General features: G+C 39.9%; 1 protein-coding gene across 3 annotated transcripts in view; it reads right to left on the bottom strand.

Annotated features, from left to right (window-relative positions):
* Positions 1–15,053: 15,053 nt before the first annotated feature.
* The window catches only part of NUP58 (nucleoporin 58), a 35,107-nt gene continuing 23,255 nt past the window's right edge, over positions 15,054–26,905 (bottom strand). For all 3 annotated transcript variants that reach the window (XM_082859362.1, XM_082859364.1, XM_082859363.1), the window contains 4 exons: positions 25,629–25,830; positions 20,128–20,226; positions 18,439–18,534; positions 15,054–17,193 (listed from right to left, as the gene is read on the bottom strand). In XM_082859362.1, coding sequence (XP_082715488.1) covers positions 17,024–17,193; positions 18,439–18,534; positions 20,128–20,226; positions 25,629–25,830 — 567 coding nt within the window. In that variant the 3' untranslated portion in view covers positions 15,054–17,023. The remainder of the gene's footprint in view (positions 17,194–18,438; positions 18,535–20,127; positions 20,227–25,628; positions 25,831–26,905) is intronic.

Genomic DNA, 26,905 nt, shown 5'->3' with positions numbered 1-26,905 from the left:
GTCAATTCCAGTTGGAGTGACCTTTATGACTTCTAAGTAGGGAAAGACTTCTAAAATAAACAACAACACAAATCCATGAGTCATAAAGGAAAAAGATGAATGATTTCATCTACTTTAAAACAAAGAACTTCTCATCCAAAGACATTATCAGACAAGCCACAAACTGTGGTTAAATATTGTTAACCCATATAACCAACAAAGGATGAACAGCTAGAATTTATGGATTAATAAGAAAAAAACACAATAGAAAAAAATGGGCAGAATATATCACAGGTATTTAACTGAAAAGAAAGCATGAATGGCCCGTAGACATACGAAAATATTTCCAACCTTATTAGTCATTTAGTAACAAAATTAAAACCACCAGGAGGTACCACTGAATACCAATTAGACTGGCAAAAATTAAGGAATCTCTCTTTCCTAATACTGGTGAGGATGTGGAAGAACAGGGGCTCACAAACACTGCCGCTGGGGATGGAAATCTACACAAGTCCCACGACAACACTGACCGTCTACACACTCAAACACTCCTCACGCCTTTGGACCCTCAGCACAAAATAATACATTTCACACCCCCATCCAGAACACCCCCGTGCTTAGAAAAACAGTGCTGGCTCTTTCTGTGTGTGATGCAGTCTGATGGGCTCTGTTTTTTCATACAGAAGTCTTCCCTTCTTTTATACCAACCCTGCACCGCATCTAACCCGACAGCTTAGACTTCTTACTGCGGGGGCCTCCCGTAAGGCACTTGTTTGGGGCATAGCAGGCGGGTGCTCCCCTGAACCCAGGTGTCTCTCTCTCTCTCCACTTCCATTCGTGTCTGATCATTTTTCTTCACATTCCTGGAAGCTCCCTCTGTTCGTTTGAGTGCTTAGTAATTACGCACAAATCACGCATTCATTCTCTTGCTAAGTATCTTCTTTGACCCAACAGTTTCAGAAACCTGCTGTTTGATGTTCTGGATCCTTCCCGGCTTTGCCATGGTAACGTGTGTGAGGCCTTCCTGTTAGAACGGGCTGCATTTCCTGGTCCAGAGTATGGCCTTTCTGTGGATCCCCATGTGTCTAACCAGGCCGCCTCCTCTGTTCTCCATTCGGGAGATTACTAAAAGATGTCAGATCTGGTTGAAACCTACAGATGCTGGTTGCATTCTGCTAAATTTGTTTTCATGACTTACTAATGTATCGTGACCCACAGTTTGAAAAACACCACCCTGGAGACCCTCTTACATGGTGTGTCAGGAACACACGTGGCAATGTTCATGGGTTTGTCATAGAAAACAGTGTAGGAATGCTAAAGTGCCCATCCTAAGGAGACGTGACAGTTACTTTCACACAATGAACGTTATGTCTTAGTGAAAATTCATGAACCTAGATATGCCTAGATATGGCATGGGTAAACCGTGGAAATATAATGTTGAGTGAAAATAAGCAATTTGCAGACTACATACAAGATAGCATTTTTGTAACACTCAAAAACAAGCAAAGGACTTCCCTGGTGGCGCAGTGGTTAAGAATCTGCCTGCCAATGCAGGGGACACAGGTTTGATCCCTGGCCCGGGAAGATCCCACATGCCGCAGAGCAACTAAGCCCGTGTGCCACAACTGCTGAAGCCCGCGTGCCTAGAGCCCATGCTCCGCAACAAGAGAAGCCACCGCTCGCCGCAAATAGAGAAAGCCCACAAGCAGCAATGAAGACCCAATGCAGCCAAAAATAAAAATAAATCAAAAAAAAAAAAAAAGGAAAAGGAAATGTTTAGGGAAATATGCATATGGGATTTTAAAATTACGTTTAAAACATCAAAGGAAAAGGGGAGAATACAACTTAGAACAGTGGTTACTTCTGCGGGGAGCCAGGGAGATGGGGTCAGGTAAGAATACACAGGTAGCTTCAGAAACGTTGACCATCTTCTGGTTTCTAAATTAGATGGTGATTTCATGAGTGCTTATCATTATTACTCATAACTTATACTTTTATTATTTTTATATTTATACATATTATGCATCCTAGATGGTTATTATTATATATCATATGCTTGTTATTATTATAGACTTCTTATAGGATACCTGCATTTATTTTATTATCCCATGTAAACTGCTCTTCCTTTTTTTGTATGTATCAAAGATTATATAATACATTTTTTAAGTGAAGAAAACTGTAGATTTGGTCCAGGTTCCCGTGTGTACGAGAGTCCTGAGGGAGCCCCACGTGCTCAAAGGAAGAACAGCTTTGCCCCAGGCCGCAGGTCCTGAGAGGCTCACTGGGATTCTGCAAGCTCCAGGCTGGATTCCCAGTCCCACCACTCAACCCTGCAGCCCTGACACCAGCAGCACGAAGCCCGAGATGCCCTTTACCCTCCTGCCAGACCCGCATTACCCCAGGGCCCCCACTTACCCCTCAACTCCCACATTCACACACATTACACCTTGCACGTTGACCCCTAGTCCCGTCATTCACCCCCACCCCCGCCCCCAGTTCTTCAATTCAGTGTCCTCTGCAGTGGAGGTCAGTCATCAGCAAGCCCCTTAGAGCCTCAGCTCTGAAGACCCCTCGCCTTCTGGCTGTGATGGAAACCCCTCTCCCCCAGGGCACTGCATCTTTTCCAGCCTTCCCCTCATCCCCTGCACCTGGCCAGGAGACAGTCGACCTGTCTTTCTCCCCCTCATGGCTGATTCCGGGCCAGTCTCTCTCCTCTTCCAAAGAACCCCTGAGCTCCAGAGTTCAGGCCATCGGGCTGTACCCCTGGCTACCCTGGGTCATCCCTCCTCATTCCTCAAAGACTCAGCTCCTGAGTGACTCCCACTCTTTCCAACACTACTCCTGCTATGATTCTGGATGACTCCGTATCCCTGCACGTGATCCATGCGGCGCCCTGGACTCAGGGTTCCTCAACTTCCCTTTCTCCACCCATTCTGTCAGCATCCACTCCCACGGGCACACGCCCGGCACCGTCCAGTAGGGAGGGCTGCGACGATGATGGAAATGCCCTATATCTGTGCAGTGCAATATGGTGTTCATCTGTCACGTGCGGCTTTCAAAGGTGGCTAGTGTGACTGAAGAACTGAATTTTCCCTTTCAGTGACTTAATTAATTTACGTAACCACTAGCTGAGGCTAGTGACTATTGTGTTGGCAAGCGCAGCTCTAAACTTGGTCATCACGAGTAACTAGAAGACCTCCCGAATCTCAGCCTCAGTCATCACATCCTCCTCCATCATCTAGTCTTCCAGCACATTCTCTTGAATATCAAATAATCCCTCCATTGCCGTAGGACCTAAAACCCACTGATTCTAATTTCACTGAGTTCAACTCTTCATTCCCCTCCTTATCCAGTTTCAATTCTACAATCCCAAACCCCTTGTCCTTCTCTACCTTTATTGTACCTGCTTGGCTAACCTAAAACCCGATTTCGTGCAAGTCTCTACCTTCCATACACTAAAATCTGAACATCTGAACGTGGAGAAGAAAAATGCCCACTGAGCTGACTGGGCTTGTTGACTTCATGACCGCCAACCTTAAAGTGTACTCAGTACTGCCTGGCTATCTGATCTCTTCACTCTCTCACTGTCATGAGGTGATTATTTCATAACTTTCTCTCAACCCTCCACACTTCCACCCGCATCACCACTCAGCTTTCACAAGCGCTCACCTGGTCTTCCCACCTTCCTCAACGGATGCCCGTAAACCCCGCTCCCCTTGAGTGACTGTGATCTGCTGTCTCCAATCTTAAGACAGACCCCCCTCTCCCCTCATTTATCCAAGGACATCTCTCTAACAATTCTCTCCTCTCTCTCTTGCATACCAATTTTTCTTTCTCATTGGGTCTTTTCAGTCAACATACAAATAGACCATTATTCTAGCATGTGAAAAAAAATTCTTGATTCTAATTTTCCCTCCAATTCTTACCCTACTTTTCAAGAATCTCCTCAAAAGGGTTGCCTTTTCTTGCTGCCCTAATTTCTTCCCATTCTCTCTCTTTTACTTTTCTGAGGTAAAACTGGTGTACAGTAGACCACATACACGTGAAGTGTTCAGTGTGATACCGTTTGGTAAATGCCTTTATCTGTGCGTGACCACAGTCAAGATAACAAACATTTCCTTCACCCCAGAAGTTTTCATCTGTTCCCTTCACTGCCTTCTCTTCAATATTTGAGCTTACATAGCATTCCATCTCCATTTTAATTCATCTTTTGGCATTTTGGCTGTATCTTGTATTTCTGCGTTTGGTGGTCGTGATTGCCCTAGGGATTATAATATACATCCTTAAACTTTCGAATCTATTTGGAGTTAATGAACTGTAGAAACCTTGCAACCACAGAGGTCCAATTCCTCCTCCCCCAAGGCCCTTGGCCTCAGAGTCATCATAAGCATTACGTCCACACACATCTTCCTTCAGCGCTTTAAAGATGTGGTTCTATTGGCACTCATGGTTTCTCAGGAGAAATCCATCATTATTCAAATTGTCATTTTCCTCTAGTTAACTTTAAATATTATTTTATCTTTGGTCTTACATAGTTTGACTATATCTAGCAGACTGTCTTTGAATCTGTTCTGCTCAAAGTTTGGTGAGCCTTTTGAATCTGTAAAGGTATGTCTTTCATCAAATTTAGAACGTTTCTGGCTATTCTTTCTTTCAATGTTGTCTCTGCTCCAACATTTATCTCCTCCTCTTCTGGGACTCTTTACACACAAATGTTAGATTTATAAATTTTGTACCACAGGTTCCTAAAACTCTATTCATATTTTTTCAATCTTTCTTCTGCTCTTCAGACTTGATCATTTTTATTGATTATAGACTATATCCACCCAATGGAATATTATTCAGCAACAAAAAGGAATAAAGTACTGATATATCCTGCAACATGGATGACCCTAGGGCACATTATGCTAAGTGAAAGAAGCTATAGTCACATTTGTATGAATAGGATAGGCAAATACGTGGAAACACAAAGTAGATGAATGGTTCCCTAGGGCTTGGGGCGGTGGCGATGGGGAATGGGGAGTGACTGCTAATGTGTATGGGGTTTCTTTCTGGGTTGGCAAAAATGTTCTAGTATTAGATTGTGACATTGCACAACTTTGTGAATACACTAAAAAACCACTGGAATGCACCCTTCATTCAATGTACGGTATGTGAATTATATCTCAGTGAAGTTCTGTTTTTAAAAAAGAATGAGTTGCATAAAGTTACACACATTTAATTCACTCTACTTGGCCAGTTGTCTCTTGTATCAACTTTGCCTGTTCCATCTATGAATTTTCCACTACTCCTTCCATACACTGGATTAGTGGGCTGCTTGCAATCACTTTAAACATTCCCAGGATCTCGTATATATTCCATTACATTGTCCTTAAACAACAGGGGCAAGTTTTCTTTCCTGAATTCTAAAAATCTTGACCACTCTACGACATGTAGCTCTGTTCTTAAATGAGATTCCCAAAATGATAATCAGAAGTTCCTTGCAAAGTAGATATTTGCTGATTCAATGCCTGCTCAGAACTGGATTTTTCTTCCTAGTTCATTGGTTTCTATAACACTGGATTTTCGAAATCCAGTTAAAACCCGTGATTTGTTGCCTGAGAGAAAAAGAAAAATAGTTTAGACTGTATTAGGAGAAGTGTAGTTAATATTTACTACATGCTTAGCTTACACCTTACATAAGTTAACTCATTTCAATTTGCACAATCAACCTGGAACACAGGTATTGGTCACTCTATTTTACTAAAGAGGCACAAAGATGTTAAACTAGGCCAAGGTCATACACCTACTAAGTGGTGGAGGAGAGATTCTACCCCAGCAGCATGGTTCCAACATCTAGACAGAGATAGGTCGGCAATGGGTCACTGAGTTAACTAACCTTTTCCCACTGCACTGCACTAATTACTTAATTCAGAGGTATTTATGGAGTCCAATTAGATGATAAGTATTGAGGATACAAAACCAAACCAAAACAAACACAAGACAGGGCTCCTCTTCTGGGATTACTCAATCAAACGTGGGCGACAAACAGACCATCAAGTAACAGAACCATGACGTGGGAAGCCTGCCCTCTGAGGCCCAAAGTCTAAGCAGAGTGCAAAAGTGTGTATTCACTTTGCAGGAGGAGCTGGGAAGGATGAGGCAAGATGGCACTGAAAGGCCAGCATTTACTCCAAAGAAATGGCTCGTGCACAAGCAGAGGGGTGGAAGGGGTGTGCAGTTCTAGGAGGGCCTTGGTGTGACGGTGCCCCAAGGGGCGGGTGAAAGTAAGGACGAGGCTGTGAGGGGCTTGCATTTTATGCTGAAGAGTTTGGAACAAAGAGCGCCAAAGAGCTTGGCGTCCCATAATCCTATTTGCATTTTGAGAAGGTAACTAGGAATTCTGCTGGTGGAGAGGGCAGAGACAATGAAAGCAGGGATACCAGACAGGAGGCTGTTACAACGGTTGACCTCGAGATTATTTTAAAGAGAAGCAAATTAAAAATCTGCAATTTATTTCTCTTTTTGGTGTATAATAAGCCATATATGGTCCCAGGACCATGGTTAGTATCATCTAAACCAGCACTGTCCAAAAGATATAAAGTCACATACGTAATTTAAAATTTTCTACTAGCCACATTAAAACAAGTAAAAGACATACATGAAATTAACTTTAATCATGTTTTAACTCAATATATTATCTTTTCGACATGAAATCAATATACAAATATTAATATTTTACATTTTTTTCACACTAAGTCTCTGAAATCCAGTGTGAATTTTATACGCAAATGCTTCTAAATCTGGATGCTAAATGTACCTTAGAACTACTTGGTTTGCATTTAGGTTTTGTAAAATTTACAATTGAAAAAGTAGACTCATGTACCCAAGTAGTTCCACACACACTTAAATGTTGCCCAGTATGTGAACTGAACGTCAGTTTTAAAATTTTAAATTGATTCAAATGAATTTTAGAATTCAGGTTTCCAGTCCCACTGGCCCTATTTCATGTGTTCAGTAGCCACATAGGGCTAGTGGCCACCACTTCGGACAGCACAGATTAAAGCCTGCTTGGCTTATAATAGTTCAGAAATATGTTATTATCTGCAAACATAGGATTTAAAAAGTGAAGAATCACTCATTCTAAACCAACTGTAAATAAAACATAGTATTTTGGAGCAGAAGGAATTCTTTTTGAGACCAGGAGGAATAAATACTCAGCACATTACTGTTTGGGGCTAAATTATTTAAAAGAACTTTGCTCTTTAGACCAATCTTCTGTGCAGCTAACACAGAAGTTGTAAACAATGATTGGAAAGAATCATTCCTTGTTATTAACGTACTTACAAAAGAGTAAAACACAAAAAACGTCTCATTACAGAAGGCTGTCATAACACAACAGGTTAGGAAACATACACTGTGCGCTGAGTACCTGTGCAGCATTTGTAACTCGCCCTGGGATAGGAAGGAAACCACCCCTCCTGCCCCTGCTGCCAGCTGCCCTGCCCTGCAGAGCTCCAGATTCTGCAACTCTGAAACTGCAGAGCTCCAGATTCACCGCATTCAAAGTGATTGACATCAAATGCTTTCCCAGCACTGAGGAATTTACTACACGTGAGTACATTTTCCTTCCTAAGGCTTATTTGTGAACAGACTGACCATTGGAACTTTAACGCCTGTGCGTGACACCTGCCCTGTGTGAGTTCGTTTTCCCTATTGTGAAATGGAGACAATATCTCCCCCACCCTCCTACACAAGTCATGGCACCAGTGGGGAGTGTGTGGAGAGGACTCCTGTGGTAATGAAAGCGGGAAGGAGGGGTGGACAAAGCCAGTGGCAAACAGATGATTCAGTAAGTAGAGTGATGTGAGTGCAGGAGGCAGTAGAGAGGGGTGGGGAGTGGGGCTAACTGGAGGGTGAGTGACAGCTGAAGGGGCAGCTCCCTCTGCAGGAAGGCTGAGGCACTGCTGCCAGATCCTTCCACTGAGTTCTCAGAAGTAAGAGATTTGGAATTTTATGTAAAATCTGATTTTTAAAAATCAGCAAACATTCTGTGGACTAGAAAGATCAAGTGGCAGAACTCTAGTCTGTAACCTCTGAACGTAAAGTCACAGAAGCCAAAACTAAAGAGCAACACCAGAAACAGAGTGAAAAAGTAAAAGCCGGGCTTCCCTGGTGGCGCAGTGGTTGAGAGTCCGCCTGCCGATGCAGGGGACGCGGGTTCGTGCCCCGGTCCGGGAAGATCCCACATGCCGCGGAGCGGCTGGGCCCGTGAGCCCTGGCCGTTGAGCCTGCGCGTCCGGAGCCCGTGCTCCGCAATGGGAGAGGCCACAACAGTGAGAGGCCCGCGTACCGCAAAAAAAATAAAAATAAATAAAAGCCAAGAGAAGGCAAGTTATTCTGAAGAAAGAATAATATAGACTAGATCATGGACAAAGGAGACTACAATCACTACTGAGCTCAGATGCAATCTAGGTCAGCGTACACCCAAATCAGGAATAAGAGAGATTCAACAGAAGGTAGGCCCATAAAAATTAAGTCAAAGCCCTCTATTTAAAACTGTATTTGGATTAGATGTCCAAAAATACAAAACAGATGAAAGTGATGGATATAATTTTAAAACATGCCTTTTAAACTCACAGCTGAGTTAGCACGAAAGTAAGGTAAATTCTTAGAAGCCAGAAATGAAGTCAAAGCTTGAGGAAGGGGTACCTGAGACTGGTAGTGGCCCCTGATGCCAAGTCTTAGCAGCTGTTCAAGAGCCAAGCCGAGGCCCAGGAACCCTTCTTCCCTCTTCTCTGCCCACAGGAGTTTAGGGGAGTGTGAGACCACCCACCAAAAGACATCCCAGCCTCACATGCAGCCCTGCGAGGAGGTTCTGGCCAGCTGACATGAGCAGAAGCGACCTGTGCAACCGCTGGACCACACTCTGCAGAGGAAAAGTGTCCCTCTCCTCTCCACCCTCTCCTTCCTCCAGGAGCTTGAGTGCAAATCCATCCCACCACGCAGACAGGGCAGAACCACACCGTCGGGAGCCTGGGCCCCCGAGCAGCCATGTCACCCCCAGACAGCTCCCTGCACCACCGTGTGAAAGAGGAACCATCTTCTCTAAGCCACTGTACCCTGAGTCCTCTAATAGAGCAGCTTGACCACACCCTCAGTGATGTAAGCCACATGAGGCAAGGAGATCAAAGAACCCCTACAGAACAGGGCTGTCAAAGGTCTACACTAGGAGTCTGCAGACATTCTCTCCAGCGGGCCAGAGACAGTGATTATCTTAGGCTTCACGGGGCCATGCGGTCGCTGTCCCAACTACTTACCTCTGCTGTGATGAGCAGAAGCGGTCACAGATGGTCAGTAAACAAGTGGGCACGGCTGTGCCCTAGTAAAGCCTTATTTATAAAAACAGGAAGTGGCCTGGTTTTCACCCACAGGCTATAGTTTGCCAACCCCTTTCTTAGCACTACCATAGATAGATAGATAGATAGATAGATAGGGAGATAGACAGATAGATAGATAGGGAGGGAGGGAGATAGATAGACAGATAATAGATAGATAGAAAGGATAGGCAGATAGACAGATATGTAGATAAAGTATCTGACAAAACTTGCCTCTTGTAGCCTTGGCTCTCTGAAGTGAAAGAAAATTCTGCTCTGAGAATTCACTGCTTAGAGCTGACTCTCAACAGGGACTATGGTTTCAAGTCACACTTCATACATGGTCCAAAACATCCTCAGAGTGAGACGTTACATTAAAGTGGACCCGGGCTGGCCATGCCCTCAGGGGCCTGACAGAAGTCCCTGCTTGGAGGAGCACATCTTCGGCCTCAAAGAATTGATAAATTCCTATCAAAGATGAGCTCACAAATAAAAATTACGAAACACAAGGAGAAAGACAAGTCACATGGAACAAAAGACAGCAGAGAAAACAAGTAACAAAATCAGACCGTATTGACTTTAGGTATTGGACTTACCAATGACAAATATAAAATAAGTATGCTGAATAATACATAAAGAAAAGAAAGTGTAAATAAGGAATAAGAGATTACCAAAAAGTGACCCAGGCATACTTTTTAAAGGACCAATCATAACTTCCAGAAAAGAAAATTGAAATTTTAAATTAAATGAATTTCCAATAAAATTACCACCATAAAAAGATTAAAGTTTTAAAAGTGGCCTAAAACCACAGAGACAATGAAAATAGGAAAAGAGGCAATGACATTTTAGAAACTGGAATGGGAATAACTGACTCAGCAAAATCAAGAAAGCTAACTGTGAAGCTTGCAGTTGGGAAGCCTTAGTATTTCTGCAAATAGCAGTGGAGGTGGGACTGGAAACAGAGTTGACCGAAAGCTTAACAAGGTCAAAACAGCCCCTTCAAAAAGGAGAGGAAGGGGAGAGTGCTGCTTTTGTAATGAACCTTAGAGAGACATCTGACTCTTTAAACCTTGTTATGTGATTCTGATAAAAAGATAAGAATTAAAAAATGAAGACAAATCCTGCTATTTTCAAGGCTAATAAATTCCCTGGACTAATAATATAAAGTCAAATAGAGGGGCAAAATATTGATATACAAAAATATACAAAATATATCTTTAGGGCTTCCCTGGTGGCGCAGTGGTTGAGAGTCCGCCTGCCGATGCGGGGGACGCGGGTTCGTGCCCCGGTCCAGGAAGATCCCACGTGCCGCGGAACGGCTGGGCCCGTGAGCCATGGCCGCTGACCCTGCGTGTCCGGAGCCTGTGCTCTGCAGCGGGAGAGGCCACAGCAGTGAGAGGCCCGCGTACGGCAAAAAAAAAAAAAAAAAAAAAATATATCTTTAAATATTTACATATCATCAAAAATAGGGATGACTGTCAATGACGTTTTATTCTACTCATATATGAGCAATTTTAATTATATCTGACACTGGGCTGAAAGTGCTCTCCGTATGATCACCTTGCAAGAGGATTTCACTAGATTGACACCTATGATATTGGGGTTTGAGTCTTGGCATCATCACTTCGTACTTGCATAACTTTGGGCAAATTACTTAGCTTCTTCCCTTATCTGTAAAAGAGAAATTACCGTACCATTATTAAGGTTAACGTTATTAACCTTAATGTTACTGCAGGGCTCAAAAACTTCCTCGCGGTGTGAAGCCTTTCGGTCCAGACACGCCCATTACAATCTGACCCCAGCCACCCAGCTGAATCTTGTAAAGGCATCTTCATACAGTTATGATGTGTCAATGAAATATTAATATGACTTTATAAACTGTATAACTTAAAAGGTCTTATTCTCTTTTTTCCTCCCACCGAGTTTTCACTCATTCCCAGAAGTCATTTCAAAAGGACTAATAAATGTTGGCAACGTAAGAAAATTAAAATTTCTACACAACAGAAACAAGTGACCATAAACAGACGTGAAAAGATTAACTGTGAAACATTTGCCATACATAAGACAACTAATTTAAATATTAAGAATGTTTAAAAACAACATGAAATGGGGTGATGTGATTTTTTAAAAAACAGTCACACGAATCCAAGACTAAAGATTTAAAATTGTTAATTTTTCCAAACATTTCTACAGAAAGTGATTGCATCCAAAGAGCTCTTACAAATAATTAAGATGGCCAATACCCACATGGAAATGTTCAAACTCACATAAAGAAATGTCAATAAAATTGGATACTATTTTCACCTATCCTAGTAGAATCATTTCTAATAGCCAAAAAAAAACAGAAACCATCTAAGTGTTCACCAAAGGAACTAGTTGAACAGGATACAGACATATATGCCACGCAGCTGTTAAAAAGAATGAAGAAAAACAAGAATCAAGATGAAAAGGAACGTAGGAACTTCCTCTGGAGACGGGGGTATTGGTGGCTTTTAATTTTATCCCTTTATGCTGTTCACACTTATTTATGATTACTTTTAATTAAATGTTTAATTTCAAATGGTAAATACTTTATAAAAATAAATCACATTCATACTCACTGCTCAAAGCCACTTTCTAGTACAACAAATTTCTGACTCCCCCAAGCCTGAAGAATCTCTATTCCGTGCTCATAAGAATTTTCTTTGTATCTTTATCCCATAACTTAATAAGAGAGCCCAGCCTGCATTATACTTATTTGCATCAAAGTCTAGACTCTGAGAAAACTGCCTGGGTTTGAACTCCGGCGCATCCACTTACTAGCTGAGTGACCGTAACTACTTAACTTCTGTGCCTGTTTTCTCATTTGTAGAAAAGGAATGATAGTATCCACCTCACAGGACTGAGGGAAACAAGTTATATCTGTACCCTCTAAGCCCCCATCAGCGACTCACACACGGCAAATCTAAGTATTTACTGAAGTAAACTGACCTGCTACCAGGGGGCTCAGAGGGGTGAGGATGACAAAACCAAGTTCTCTGCAACTTAAATCTACAGCCTGCCCTCAGCACTGCAACCTTTGTGACCCGGTAGGTTGTTTGTTTGAATTGACAGATTAAGAAGAAGAGAAAAATGGGCACTGAATGAAGGAGTGAGAAAGGCAAAAATATTCTGGGCCAAGACCAATTTTTCTGGTAATCCCTACCCTTTCCTCCATCTGCTGCTGTCTCTCAGCCCCTGCAGCCCACTTCCATGGTTTTCTTGGGCCACTGAGGTGCACCTCCACATGGCAAGAAAAGGATCCAGCCTCACTCAGTCTGAGTTTGTGGTGTTCGTTTCACTTACAAGGGTCAGGCGAGCCTTCCTGGAAAGGCTTTCTTGTTAAACTTCTTACAGGATTCAAACAGCCCAAATTGCTCCCCTTACCCTGTCCGAGGTGGACAGACCACCCTGCCTGCCAGGAGCTGGGATGTCTTCCTAACACTCCTTACACCCTAGAGGGTGACTGTTCTCCCTCAGGCCCCAGGGCCCTCGGTACTTCCCTTACCTGCAGGGACCCAGTCTACTGTATGTGTGCAATTGCCCCGTATAAATCATGTAACCACGTTACCTTCGGTGCCTTTCAGATGGGCATGAAGGTTAGCTTGCTATTCCTGTTTCACAGAAAATCCCCAGCTCCAGGACTTAAGAGCTGTGTGGCCTTGGGGAAACTGCTTAGCCTACACCTCAGTTCCTTCATCTAGACACACGGGATTTCTGCTTTCTAGGATCATACTGAGACTGAACAAGGTCAAGGATATAGAGTTCTGAGTGTGCTGCCCGAACGGACTACACACAACAAATGAGACACGACCGTGAGTGAGATTCAGATGAGACTCCTGGGCCCACGTTAGCGAGCCCCCGAGTCGTGTCCCCTGAGCAACACCGTGTGGCGCGCTCCCAAAGGCACAGTGCAGCCAGACTTACCCACAGTGAGAGGCGGGGGCAAGGCACAGAGGAAGGGGATGCTGCCTATCTCGCGATAGACCGTTGCAACCCAAGTATGTCGCACACGAAAGTATCCCACTGCAAAACTTCTAAAGGCACTATTCAGCTTCCCTCGTTGTGAAAATCTCTATTTGAGATTAGCAGTACATTAAGTTGGGCTTACTATGTTATCACAAAAGAACAGTTAATCTGCATTTGTACTAACTGTAGGATACACATCCTCACTGATGAATAAAATTAAGGTGCTGATAGGGAAAACCACCAGGGATCTAACAAGCACTGTAAAACCTTGCTGAAATAAAAGACCTAAGAAATGCATATACCATGCTGTACATATGAAGATGTGAATTCTCCCCAGATATATATTTTATTTGTATAAATCTAATCAAAAATCCCAGTAGGATTCTTCCTAAGAAAAATCGAACTTGACAAAATAGGTACATCCTAAAGAGTATAAGGGTCGTAGAATAGCCACCCAACACAAAAACAGAACAAAAAAACAGAAGAAGATAGGGCAGCTTCCCCGTCAGGAACCGAAATAAAGCAACCAGCTATAGTGAGCAGTTGGGGAACCGGAGTGGGAACGGTAAATGCCTCTGCAGTGTCAGAGGTCCTGCACCCACGTGCCTTACGCAGACTTCACCTTCACACAGCCACCTGCCTTTACTGTCCTCACCTGGCAGGTGCTGAAGCTGGGGTGTAGAAAAGAAACTTGCCCAAGACCACACAGGTTCGAGGCAGGGGTCTGGGCCCAGCTGACTCCAGAAGTCCAACCTGTCTCATAAGAAAAATACTAGCACACACTGTCTACAGAGACCCTAAGGAGAAACTCCTAAATGATCTGGTGTAAAAACGGACACAGGACATTACCATGCAACTAGGTTAATATGTAAATGGCTAACATGCATGCTAAAAAGTTCAACCTCACATGTACTTGTTTTAAGGACTGATACTATCTAGGGCTGCAGACAGGAAGTGGGTACTCACACATACCACAGGAGTGTCTGTTTATATAGCATTTTTGGAAGGCAGTCTGACATTAAAACATACAGCTTGTATGCCTCTTCAGCAATTCCTCTTCTACAATCGATCCCAGAGAAACATTAAATGTAAGCACCAAGAGTCATGTTCAAGGATATTCACTGCAGCTCTTCTGTGAAAGCGAAATACTGGAAAGAAAAGGGAACATTTGGAACAAATCACCGGGCGTCCACGCCACAGGACAGTAAGCAAAAAGTCAGTCTCCACGGACTGACACGCAGAGAAGATACGCCACTAAAGGGGAAAAAAAGGAAGTCACAGAACACACAGACTGTTAACCCATTTGTTTAAAAAGAAAGAATCTAAGAGACAATAAATGTGAGAAAATGAGAGAGAGAAAAAGAATGAACATTTGTACACAAGCTGAAAAGGCATTTTTAAAAAGGATCTGAAAGGATACACACCAAACCACAAAGAGCAGACACTGTGGGGAAGAAAGTGGGTTTGGGGCCCAGGAGCTGAAGGCAACTTTCACTTTTTACTCAGTATTTTTGTGTAAAATTTAAAACGTTTCTGTAATTTTGAGAAGACAAAAGCAGTGACAAAGAACTTGCTATCTTGTATTCAGCCTTTTGTTTTTTTTCAAAAGAGCAAGATGTATAAACCAGTGAAAACAAAACACTAAAAACCAACCAGAGAATAGAAGAGGAATAATAAGAAAATTACATATGAATAACAACTACTGACACCTATAAAGATTCAAAGCAACTGACACAGTAAATTTTATTGTTTACATAATGACAGGCTCTGGACAAAGTGGAGACAATGGACACAGTGACGACACATTTAAACTCCTGTCACAAATTGATCTGTTACAAATTCCCAATGGTCAACATATTAAAATGTAAAATATATAAAGAAAAAAACACAAGAAATATAAATATCCAGCTTTTTGCAGTACAATGCAATGTCCTTTTTAAAAAAAGCTTGCTGTAATGTGTATTTAATTCTGACATTAATTCAAAACACAAAACCACATGTTTTCCTACCCTTCCCCAAAACCTGGATCTGGTGACTGCAGTATTAGGGAAGTATGCAAAAATAAAAACAACTTTCATGCTCAGAAACAAAGCATTTTCCTTATTTTAATGCATCAAGGCGCAAAAATTTCAATTCCAAAAGCCAATCATCGCTATATGCAGATAAATAAAACAGATTTGACAACACTTTCATAATCAAACCCAACTAACGTTATACTAAAATATATATGTGTGTGTGTATGTGTGTGTGTGTATATATATATATGTATATATATATATATGTAATACCTATTTTAGAAAAAAAGGTGCCTTGGTGAAAATGATTCTGAAAATATTCACTTGATGCACATTATGTACAAAACCTTCTATATAAAAAAATTAAACTATTTTCAATGAAATTCCATGTTCACATCCCAACTGAAAACTGCACTTGAAAGATAAAATAGGTCTACTTAACGGTTTCTGTCTGAAATCATGGCTAAGGCAGTTCTCTTTCCAAGGGCTCTCTTTTTCACCCACTCTCTGTCACTAATACTAATACAAATAACACACAGATGAAACCTGACATGTCTATATATGTTATTACCTGGAGCTCTCTGTTCACTGTTAAAACGGGGGATAGTTTACTGTGGCTACAAAGAATACTTTTTTTCTTAAAATATACTGTTTCTTTATTCCAAATTAAGCACTTACTTAAGACATAAAAGAGGCTGATAAGCGACTCCATTTGGTGTCAATATCGATAGCCCTATAAGAAAGAACTCTCTATTGGAATAGCTAGAAAAGTCTCCACTAAAATAATAGTGCATCCTTCACCTGCATAGAATCAGTTTGGCTTAATAGCTCTTTGCCCCCAGAACAGCAGTCTGGAGTTCAAATATGCTCTTGAAGCTTCGTTTCAGATATGAGGATACATAGGATAATAAAGTTGTTGAATCGGTTTGATGAGTCCCAGCAGCCCTCATCTGGAGTAGCTGCTGAGATTAACATGGAAACAAAAATGGGAGAGACTGGGGGCAATGAAGTTGAGTTGGTCAATATTTACACCAGTAACCATTTCACTAAGTCTTTAAGCAAATAACTACAATGACTTGGCGCCTTTAGCTCCTTGTTCTACAAGCACTGAGGATTTGAAGCATAAAAGGTGAAAAATGGAGTACCCTTAGAAAAGGGGAACAGTCTGAGGCAAAAGTTGTAGGTCTGTAAATATATATTCTATATGCACACACAATTGTGTGTATTATCCTGTATATATTTTACATACATATTCACAAGATGCCCTGCAGTGTAGTTCAGAAGGCCTTTTATCAAAGAACAAAGTGATTCTGGTATAGGCCCTAGAGTTCATACCATCTACATAAGAAACAAATGTGCATATATTCACATAATGTAAACCTTATCAACAAAAACATTGCTAAAACACTAGGTTAAATAGTAGTAGGTTTTACCAATCAGCGATGTAATATTTCTTACACTGAGAATCAAAATAATGAAAAATACACAAGTAGGTTTCAGATACACAAGAGAAAAGTTGTTTAGCACAGCAAACGAGAACAGAGTTCAAATTCCAGAAGTAAGGAAAAACTATCAAAACTTTATACATCTCCTGGGATGCAATTTAGTTCCTGCTTCAACTTTAGAAAAATAGATTCAGAGAATGAACGATGCTGCTACGGATTCTCTCAACACATCAACCCATGTTTATCTTTTTCCTCTTTTGTTTCCAGCTGGAGGCTTCTTCAGCTGAAGGAGTTGTCCTCCTGTTCCAAAGCCTGCAGAGGCAGGATTGGACACCCCAAATGTCAAACCAGCTGACGCCGTGATGCCAGGACTGCTGAAGTTAAACCCAGATGTACTTGAGCTGCCAAAGCCTTATGTTTAGGGAAGAAAATATTCACATCAGAAGTTAAATCACAAAAACAAACATAAAAAATGGGGATGAGAGCTAAGTGTCTAGCTGAAAGAATATATAATCTATGCAAATAGCAAATATCTTAGGGCCCTGAATTTCTAACATGGAATTTTACAGGAAAATAATTTAGCTGACAACTAAGTGGCACCATTACAGACAGAAGTTTAGTGACCCAGAGCAAGAGAGAAACCTTACACAAATAACTGAACTCGACAGAAAACTTCAAATTGGCAGCCACTTTCGTGTTAATTAAATATGCCAAGGTACCCTCCTCCTCAGCCCTCCAGAAACATTTTATCAAAATGTAAAGAAGAGACTTTCACAGCCTTTGGACCCACCCTTGCAATTCTAAGTCCTCCAAGAAAGCCTTAGCCCACAATTTCCAGGACGATGACTACACAGAAGAGCAGAGCCCTCCAATCATTAAGATCGCACACTATTGCTGCCTCGCCAACTAAACGCGAATATATGCATATTACAATCCTGAGACGCTGACCGCTATCATCTTACTCCCTAGGAACTACTGATTTTAAACACCACTTAATTTTAAATGGAATTTCCTTCAAATTCCCGCAATTAAAAACTTTAGTCGGTACTATTATTTTAGGCATGCTATTTATCCCTGAGAAATGCACGTTAAAACAAGTCATTATTTACAAATATAGAAACAAATGCAAAAGTAGATGGAATTTGGAAGTTTCTAGTAGAAGCGTCAAGAGATTATACCTATATTTATACCTATGTCAAAAATGAACGAAGAAGCCAGTTAATCATCATTTGTAAGACTGGTATTCTTAAAATCAGGGGGGCTTATAACTAAAGAACACCTCTTCAGAAGAGAAACTATTCTCCTGAATGAATAATGATAAAACTTTCGCAATGGGTTCATTTTTGTAATAATGAAGAAAACTGTTTAAACATAAAACTAGTCTTTGGGTTCAAAATAATCTCTACTTAGTTAAAAAGAGGATGTAGTTATTTATTATATCAAACTTAAGTTGTTAGAAACGTTCTACAAACCTGACCTTCAGCATATGAGACAGAGAAAGCTATACATGATTACTAGGCTTGCAGGCTTCATCCAGTGGGTAGAAACTGAATCAGGCATCTTTTTTGGATACCGGAAATAACAACACTTATACTTTTAAAATTAAATAATGTGCACCTTTGAATCTGCCTGAAGTTCAGGCCAAAACACACAAACCTGCACTAAGACTTCCTGAGGGTTTATTTGTTGTTCCAAATCCAAATGTGGAGGCCCCTGTGGTGCTGCATCCAAAACCAGAGCTAGCTCCAAAGCCTAGTGGGGGTGATAGAGAGACACACACGGCAGGTAAAAACACAGGTGAAAGGATACTGACAAGTAATACCCAAATTATCAGTGGTCTAATAAACAGTGTTGAGAACCACGGCCTTACTAAGGAGATCTGCTTTACTCCTTTGCATAAGACTTTTGGAAGAACCAGATCAATTCTGAAATAAAACATTTAGATCTACTTAGACTAAGCTTATGACCCATCCGTAATTTTTAAAGAACAAAGCCATAAAAAACAAGGTCATATTAGTACTTTCTCTCCCAAACGGACTAGAAATTTCAGTGACCATTCAAGTATGATTTTAGTCAAACAGATAGACACATATCTACTTAAGGATATTTCATTTCGGGAAAAAAAAAAGACTAAATTCATAAATAAGCAAGGCACGCACAACAGTTTCAATGCAAAGTACCACACACAGTAATTTTACTCCGCTTCCTGCGAAGACATTCTCACTTACGAAGTTTACCACTGGAACCCTGCGTGACTACACAAGGGTCGGTCACTCTACAGCTACTCAGGAAGAGCAGGCTCCTGCCACAGAATCAGCAACGCAATGCTGAGAAAGTGGGAGGGGGAGCATCGAGGCTTCTCTCCCAACAACACTACAGTCACAATTTAAACGAAGCACATGTCTTCATCATACAGAGTGCAAGAGGGGATTTTGCCAAGTGCTGGAAGATTGGTTTCAAGTGCTCAGAAAATGGAATCCGATTCATCTTCGGCTACTCTGCAACAGCTTATCTAAAATACTGAGCCTGACAGTATTATTGCCCGTAACTCTACGAAATATGGCAACAAACGGGAATACAGATCATAGGAATTACACTGTCTGCCATAATCCCAATAATTCCCATTAGAGTGTAATATATTACATAACCATAATAGCTTATAGGCTTTCCCTCTTATAATGATATACTTTAATGGAAATAAGGGAATCTTATTTGTTACATGACAATGCACCTGTCAAAATACAATCAACCTTCAATTATCCACACCAGAGAATTGGGAATGCATTTGTATTTAACCTGGTTTTGCAGAAGACTTACCTTACTAGTTAGACTTAACTTATGAATCTACTGAAATAAACTTAACTGCCTATGTATACAAGTATGCATAAAGGCAAATATGCCAGAAGCGCTCAGGAATGGAGAGAAGTCAAGCTGTTCGATTTATAATACAATTATTTCCCCATTTAAAGTGTTCATTTGCAGAAAGAGAAGATGCTTAGAAGAATGTATGTCCAGAAGTAGTTAGGACTCCAACTAATTTTTTTAAGTTAATTTAATAAAACTAAGTAATTTTCAAGTTCATATTTTAGCATATTCCTTTGAAAATATGAACATCCCTACCATTTGATTTTTAATACGTTTTTATATTTACTATTCACAGACATGAAATGATTTTTTAAGTTCTAAATCTAATACTAGAAAGCACTGATTATGTTTGGAGAATCTTTTTTTTGCCAGATAGAACCTTAACTTCCCAAAGAGCAGATCCTCTTAGAAGTGTTTACAGGCTGGTAGCAATTCAAATGTATCACAGTCCAATGCAATACGAGAAAAGTTAAAGTGTACCTCCAAGGTTTGAAGAACCTAGGCCACTTGACTGCAAGCCAGTGCCAATACCTGAGCCGAATGGCGCTCCAAAACTAACTCCCAGAGATGGCTGTGGCCCTGGTATAAAAAAAAAAAAAAAAAAAATGGGGGGGGGGAAAAAAAACAAATTTGCCTTACTCTTTCAAGATTAAAGTTACTTTATGAAATTATTTTTAAAATGAACAGTGATTACTTTTAACAAATTCTATTTGCTAAAACTTAGTTTTCAGGATGTCCCCCCAGCCTAATTTATCTGTCCCAGCTGATTTACCTATCCAAAAATAAATTTTAAAAAAATTAACTTGTTCACACTAGACAATTAAAAGAGGCTTACCACACGGAAAGATGAGTGTTAGTTTAAATAATTTGAAATCTTTAATGTATTGTAAATTATAGTTCTTTTAGTTCTAATTCTAGAATGGTTTTAGATCTCTCCGCTTGTTTTCTGATAAAACTAGTTGCTGTATTCAGTAAACGTTTTTACTTTTTTTCTTTTTAAAATAAGCTCCTTAACTGTTAGAGTCAAGTCTCAATTGATCAAAAGAGACTGACACTAACATGCAAAACCATCATGTTACTTCATAAGAGTAAGTACCAAAAACTAGGCATGATTTCTTATAGGAAATATAAATGATCTATAAATAAATAGATAAAAAACAAGACAATGTTTTATTTTATTAAATTTATTGTTCATCTTAAAGCAAATCAATTACACAGTAACATGACAATTCCAACTTGTTCACAAAGAGTGATAACTGAGTTCTACTGTTAAGCTCTGCTACATTACACCACTTATCACCTGATGAAATAAGATAGAGAATGAACATTTACAAAGGCACCGCTGTGTACCTTGACAGATTCAATACATTCAAGATTTCAATTCAGAAGTTTCTTTCCAACATCTTGGAAAATGTACTCAGATGCAGAACGATTAGTCATCCTTTTCCCATTTGTTACTTTAAAGATTTTGGCTGAGTTTGTTTGGCAAGAATAGCATCAAACTTACTAGCCTCCCTTTTTTAACTACCTTTTTTTTTAACTAAGCAGAATACAAAAATCTATAAATCTCTCATATTTGATAAATAATTTATGAAAATTATTTGATAAATTTCATAGTACAATCTTCAGTCTTGTCTTTTTCAAGCACAGTGATCAGTGCATCTCAAAGTTGAGGGAACTGCCAAAGTAATATACAGATTGATATTTAGACTTTTTAAAGAAATCAAAGCCTTCAAGTTGTTCAATGAAGAATGAGGTTTGTATATTCAAAAAGGTAGTGTAAAATTATAAAACATTAAAGAAAAAGGAAAGAAAAGAAAAAAGAAACTAAGGAACTACATTTTGCTACACTGGGACAGAAACTGGACTTTCCCAATAGCTTCTACCCAAGAAATAAAGAATAAGGACTAACAGCAGCCAGAGTTCTTACACCACTATTACAAAATAAATTAAAAAAGAGTTAAATTTTTACATCCAGTTTGAGATCAGTTTGAGAATAAAATACCTGCCTAGCAGCTCTTTTGTAAAATGTTACTACAGGAAAAAGAAACTAAGCATATTACCCTCTTATTTCTAATGAGAGTAATATGTAGAAAACACACGTCCAGTTTCTTTAACATTGAGAGACTTAAGTGTCACATGTTCACAGGAGGCACTGCTGGTGGAAGACCCTAGAGCATAATGCACACCACAGCCCTCAGCCCTACAAGTCCCAAGAGTTACTCAAGTAACATGCTTCGTGTTGTGTGCGGGTCTGCTTTTAAGAGCAACTCTAGTCATTAATATTCAGGATCCAGGTAATCAAGAACTCTAACGATGACAAGACTTTCCATTGCACAACAGGTACATGATATTTTGAGTTTTGTACCTTCACACAAATTCTGAAGGCAACATCATTTATAAAACTAGTAGGCAAATGTATAACATTTTTAATAGTAAAAACTCATGATAAATATCTCCCATGCCAAAGTATCAGCATATATTACACTCTGGCCACCATATAAATTATTTTCACTATTAGAAAGCAGAATCTACATCCTTCAGGCAAATGTTACGTAAACAATTCAAGAAATCTGTTTTAAAATCTGAATAGTCATTAGTCATTCAATGAGAGGCTCTTAGTTCCATAAATAAAACCAAGTTAGTAGTAACATATCCCAATGATTGCCCAAAGTGAAATCTTCATGTAGAGTAACATTTTACAAAAGTTACTGAATAATATATTCACACACAACAAAATCAAGTTTAGCACTGTAATTCATATTTTCCAGAATAAATTCTACTTTCTTAAAAGTAAAACTGCATTCACAGGAAAAGGACTAAAGTGCTAAAATTTTTTTATAATTTTCAATGATCACTCAAAATACCTAATGTCACTAGCATGGTTATTCCTAAGTCATATTTTTTAAAATAATAACTTTCCTTAAAAAACAAAAAATGTCTTCCCCAATTTCAAATATTTTACTGATTTAACGGGGAATGTCCTTTGGTTATTAAATATAACAAAATCATAAAACCACAAGGAAGTAAAATGAAGAAGTTTCCTATTTAACACTACACCTTAAACGTCCAAACATACACTTAAAAGCTAGAAGGTAGGAATTCCTAACAAAATGTCTCAGCTCTCCTTAAAAACAGCAGCTAAGTCATATGAGAAAAGTCTTTTTATGTAAACATCAAGAACTTTTAAAAGTGTCAAAACACAACAGCAAAACTTAATCCCAGTACATTAGCTTAAAACAATCTATCCTAAGTTAAAATTATACCGAAAAGCCTAACGTAAATGTCTTAAGCTTTTTAAGAGGCTTCAGAAGCACTGGTGGACAAGTGCACTCCAGATCTGCCGTCATGCAATCCACGGGTGATGCTTATTTCATACATAAGTAGCCTGTGGAGTTTGGCATCAGTTCTCTTCAGCCTTCAGAAGCAATAACCACAAATCACACAGGCCTAGGTTCTATCATATTTTTTTTTCATTAAAAGACATTGAAGAAGGTTCAAGAAGTCACTTATGTCCATACTTCCACCTCCAAGAAAGACTACACAGAAAGCACCTTCAGAAGGTATCAGCCTAAGAAGCTGCCTGCTTTTTTACATTAAAAAGTCAAGAATCCATATGCAAATAGAAGCAAATCCCCCCCTGACAACTCAAACCTTTCACACACCAACAGGGCTGTGTAAAAACAGCACACAAGCCTCATCCAGATTCATCTAGATGGTCTTTACAATTTGTTACTGGCACTTAAAAAGATTTCATCAGTCACAGGACAGAAGGAATAAGTCACTGGGTACAGAGCACAATGCAATAAAGAGGGGCATTTCTAATGGGCTGCATGCATCTAACGGAGCTGCTGCGTCTCACTCTAGTGGTGACAGGACTGAAATAGCTAATCCTGACGGGGAGAGACAGAAAGGGATGGGCTGTGGAGCATGCGAGACCTTTAGAGAAACAGGTGGGAAACAAGAAGACGATACAAAATGATCGCTATTGTTTGGCTTCTCAGTTCCAAAAATCCATACAACTCAAAATGAAAACACTGTAAGACTGTTTAAGTTAATAAATTACAATTCCTGCCACCTGATTAGAAAGCCCTTATGTGGGCTTCACAACTGCAGGGAATGTACAAGGGAGTCAGTTTCCCCAAAGCCTGGTGAAAGTCCACAAAAAATTGAAGCACGTGAGCAAAAGGCTCTTCAAGATGATGACTCTAAACTCAGCTAACATTCTCCACCACCACAGAGAGCAAAGACTGTATGCCTATTGTTCACCTTTACGTCCCTGGAGCCTAGCACATAGGAGGCACTCATACAGAATGAACGTATTTCTTCAGATGCCCACGAGCCCAAAATGTGAGAGTGAAAACCTACAAACCTCTCAAAACTGCCTACGTAAGAAAGTGTATAAAACAAAAATCCGACAGGTGGTTCTGCCTCAATTTTAGCTGTACACCGCAGAACATAATTAAATTCCCTTACAGCACAGCAGTTAACTGACTTTTCTCCAGTTTTATTGATTAGAATAGAAATCCCTTATGTTTAAAGAACACCTAACCAAATCCTGCTTCTCTGATCTATTTTGGGATTAATAGTAACCCTAAAAAGTAAACTGGTGCTGTAGTCGGTTGGATGAGCTGGGTAAATAATCATGAGAACTGATGACCGTCATTATGGGGTTGATTTGATATCTATCCATCCCATAATGACCTGATAGGAACCAACTCCACAGTGACTTCTTTTCCCTCTGTAACTGGAGAACGCAACCCTGTACTCCAGCCAGCTAGAGAACTACTACACAGTCCTTATGTCAGCCACTATTCACATGGGTCCAGCCATGGAGCGCGGAGGGTTTGGCATAAATCCATCATCAACCATTTACTGATGGTAAGTCAATTCTGTCATCTCCAAATGTGAAGAACAATTTTTTAAACTGCCAACAGTGAAACCCAGAGAATGCTTCCCTAGTAGAGGCAGCCTGAACGCAATCTAGAGATGTACGTTTTTTACTTTTTTGTACTATAAGTTACTACTGGACTACAAGGAACTCTCAGAAACACACATGCTATAGAATAACTAATAAGCGCTACGCAAAAATTCATGAACAAGTAAAAAAACAATCAGTATCCATTAAGACTACATTTCTCTGTCACACTTCAAGCCTGACAAAATAGGGACTGCAGGAGTAAAAAGATAAGTAATCAGCTCTGAAAGACACAAGACCAAACTAAACACTGCAGAACTAGACCACAAAAATGTTTCTCTTCTCATAAGAAGTGAAATTAAACCATGGACTAAAATTATCTGCTTTCCAGTATCTCACCAGTTATTTTCATCTGCTCAACCTCCCAGCTCATACTTCTTCATGTATAATCCAAAGCATCTCATAACATTTTTTCCTGCTCTTGCCACTGTTCTGTTCATTTTGAAAAGGTACAAATAATTCTAGCATGTACCTTCTTCCAAATTTGGTTAAGAAGGCCTGTTCTCTGATCAAACAAACCTATTGATCTTCAACACAACTTCAGTCGATAAAGACATACTTCATCCTGAGTGTGGGCATTCTGTAACCACTGCATGTGAGAGCACACTACCCGTCAGCATCAGGTACGAAAAATGCCAACCTATGGCTGGTTTACCTCTGACTTTAGAACAATACACAATACAGTCACAATTTTAGAATCTGTTGCTCTTAAATGTAATTCAGTAGTGGAACACCATGTTCTAAAGGGCATTTATAGCAATACAGCAAATAACATTAATTCACAATATTCAGTATCTAATTGATGTATAATTATTGCTAAGACTACCCTGCATTTTTATCAGGTATATGGTTTATAATTGTGTCCATCACAATTTTTAGACTGTATTGGAACAGCTACTCAGAGAAATTTCTTCAGTGCTAACACAAAAGGAAGACTCATAAAAATGCACATAAATTCTCTGCATTTTAACAGTAAGAAGCTATAACTTGAATGCATTCAGACCTGTAGCAGGCTGTTGCTGCTGTGTAAGTGTTGCAGCCATGGCAACGGCTGCTGCGTTTGGCATGTTGCTGAAAGGGGTGGGTCCAGTAGTGACTCTGGGCGCATTCTGCCACTTCTTGGCTTCTGCTCGCCTGGCTTCAAACACATCCACAGCATCTCCCAAGAACATTTTCCTGTAGCCAAGGTACTGTTCTTTGAGCACCTACAGGAATGAAAAAAAGAAAAGGTTAATCAAGTTTTGTGCTGACTTGGATAATATAAGGATGAACATAACCATGAAATAAGTTAGCAAAGACAGATCAAAAACACTGCCAACATTACACACTTCACCTAACCTTCAAATCAGAAGGACCTGAGTGATGGATCGGAGAGTTCTATCACACCTTTGTATACTGTGTTCCCTATTTCAGTCATATGTCTTTACGATCAACTGCCTAACATATTCTGGCTTCAGGAGGCCCCCTTTAAAATAAGTTAGCTAAGCTTTTAGACAAGCAAAGTAATATCTAAAATTCCATTTTAAATATTAAATATTCCAGTTTCTCATGAAAATTTCCCCTCCAAAGGCCAAACTTTGGATAACTTTTAGATTCAAAGAGCTTTAAAAAAAAAAAAAGCCCACTAAATATGTATTTGTTAAATACCTTTTTTATCGGTATATATAAATAAATAATAAAAGGCATGGGTGACACATACTAAAATAAGACATCACCTAAGCAGAGAGAGTTTGGAGGGTATAAAGAGGGCTCTTACTTGCTCAACATTGTTTATTTTACAATGAGAATAACTCATGTTGAGCTTAGGTAACCAAACTGGGGGGAAAAGAAAACAGAGAGTTTATAATTTCAGAGTAAGAAAGAAAAATTACCAAGTTCATAAAGTGGGCTGGATTACCCAATACAACATTTGCCTTAATTAAGGCCATTAATAGGAAGGATTCTGTTTCACCTTAGAATTATTAAATACTTTAAGGGTTGAGCTTAGTTTAGATCAGTTTTATATTACTTTTGAAGAGACGTAAGATTTTCATATTTCCAACCTGTTCTTACAGGAAATTACTAAACATGAGGCTTTGGGTTGTGACAGGTATTTCCAGCATTTGAAAGCTATCGCCTCCTTCCGTGTGGACGTCAGTGTATCATGCTCCAGTCCCAAGCTCTCCCACCTCTGCAACGTGTGCAAGTGGGCCTGCCAAGAGCTGGAAACTGGGGAAATACACTCAGAAGTGGGTCTGTGACATCAGAAACCACAGCTTACGAGAATAGATCTCCCCCAAA

This window comes from Leucopleurus acutus, assembly GCF_964270905.1.
Source record: "Leucopleurus acutus genome assembly, chromosome: 18".
Classification (NCBI taxonomy): Eukaryota; Metazoa; Chordata; class Mammalia; order Artiodactyla; family Delphinidae; genus Leucopleurus; species Leucopleurus acutus.
Note: the sequence above shows the minus strand (reverse complement) of the source record. Positions and strands in the feature narration are given on the sequence as shown.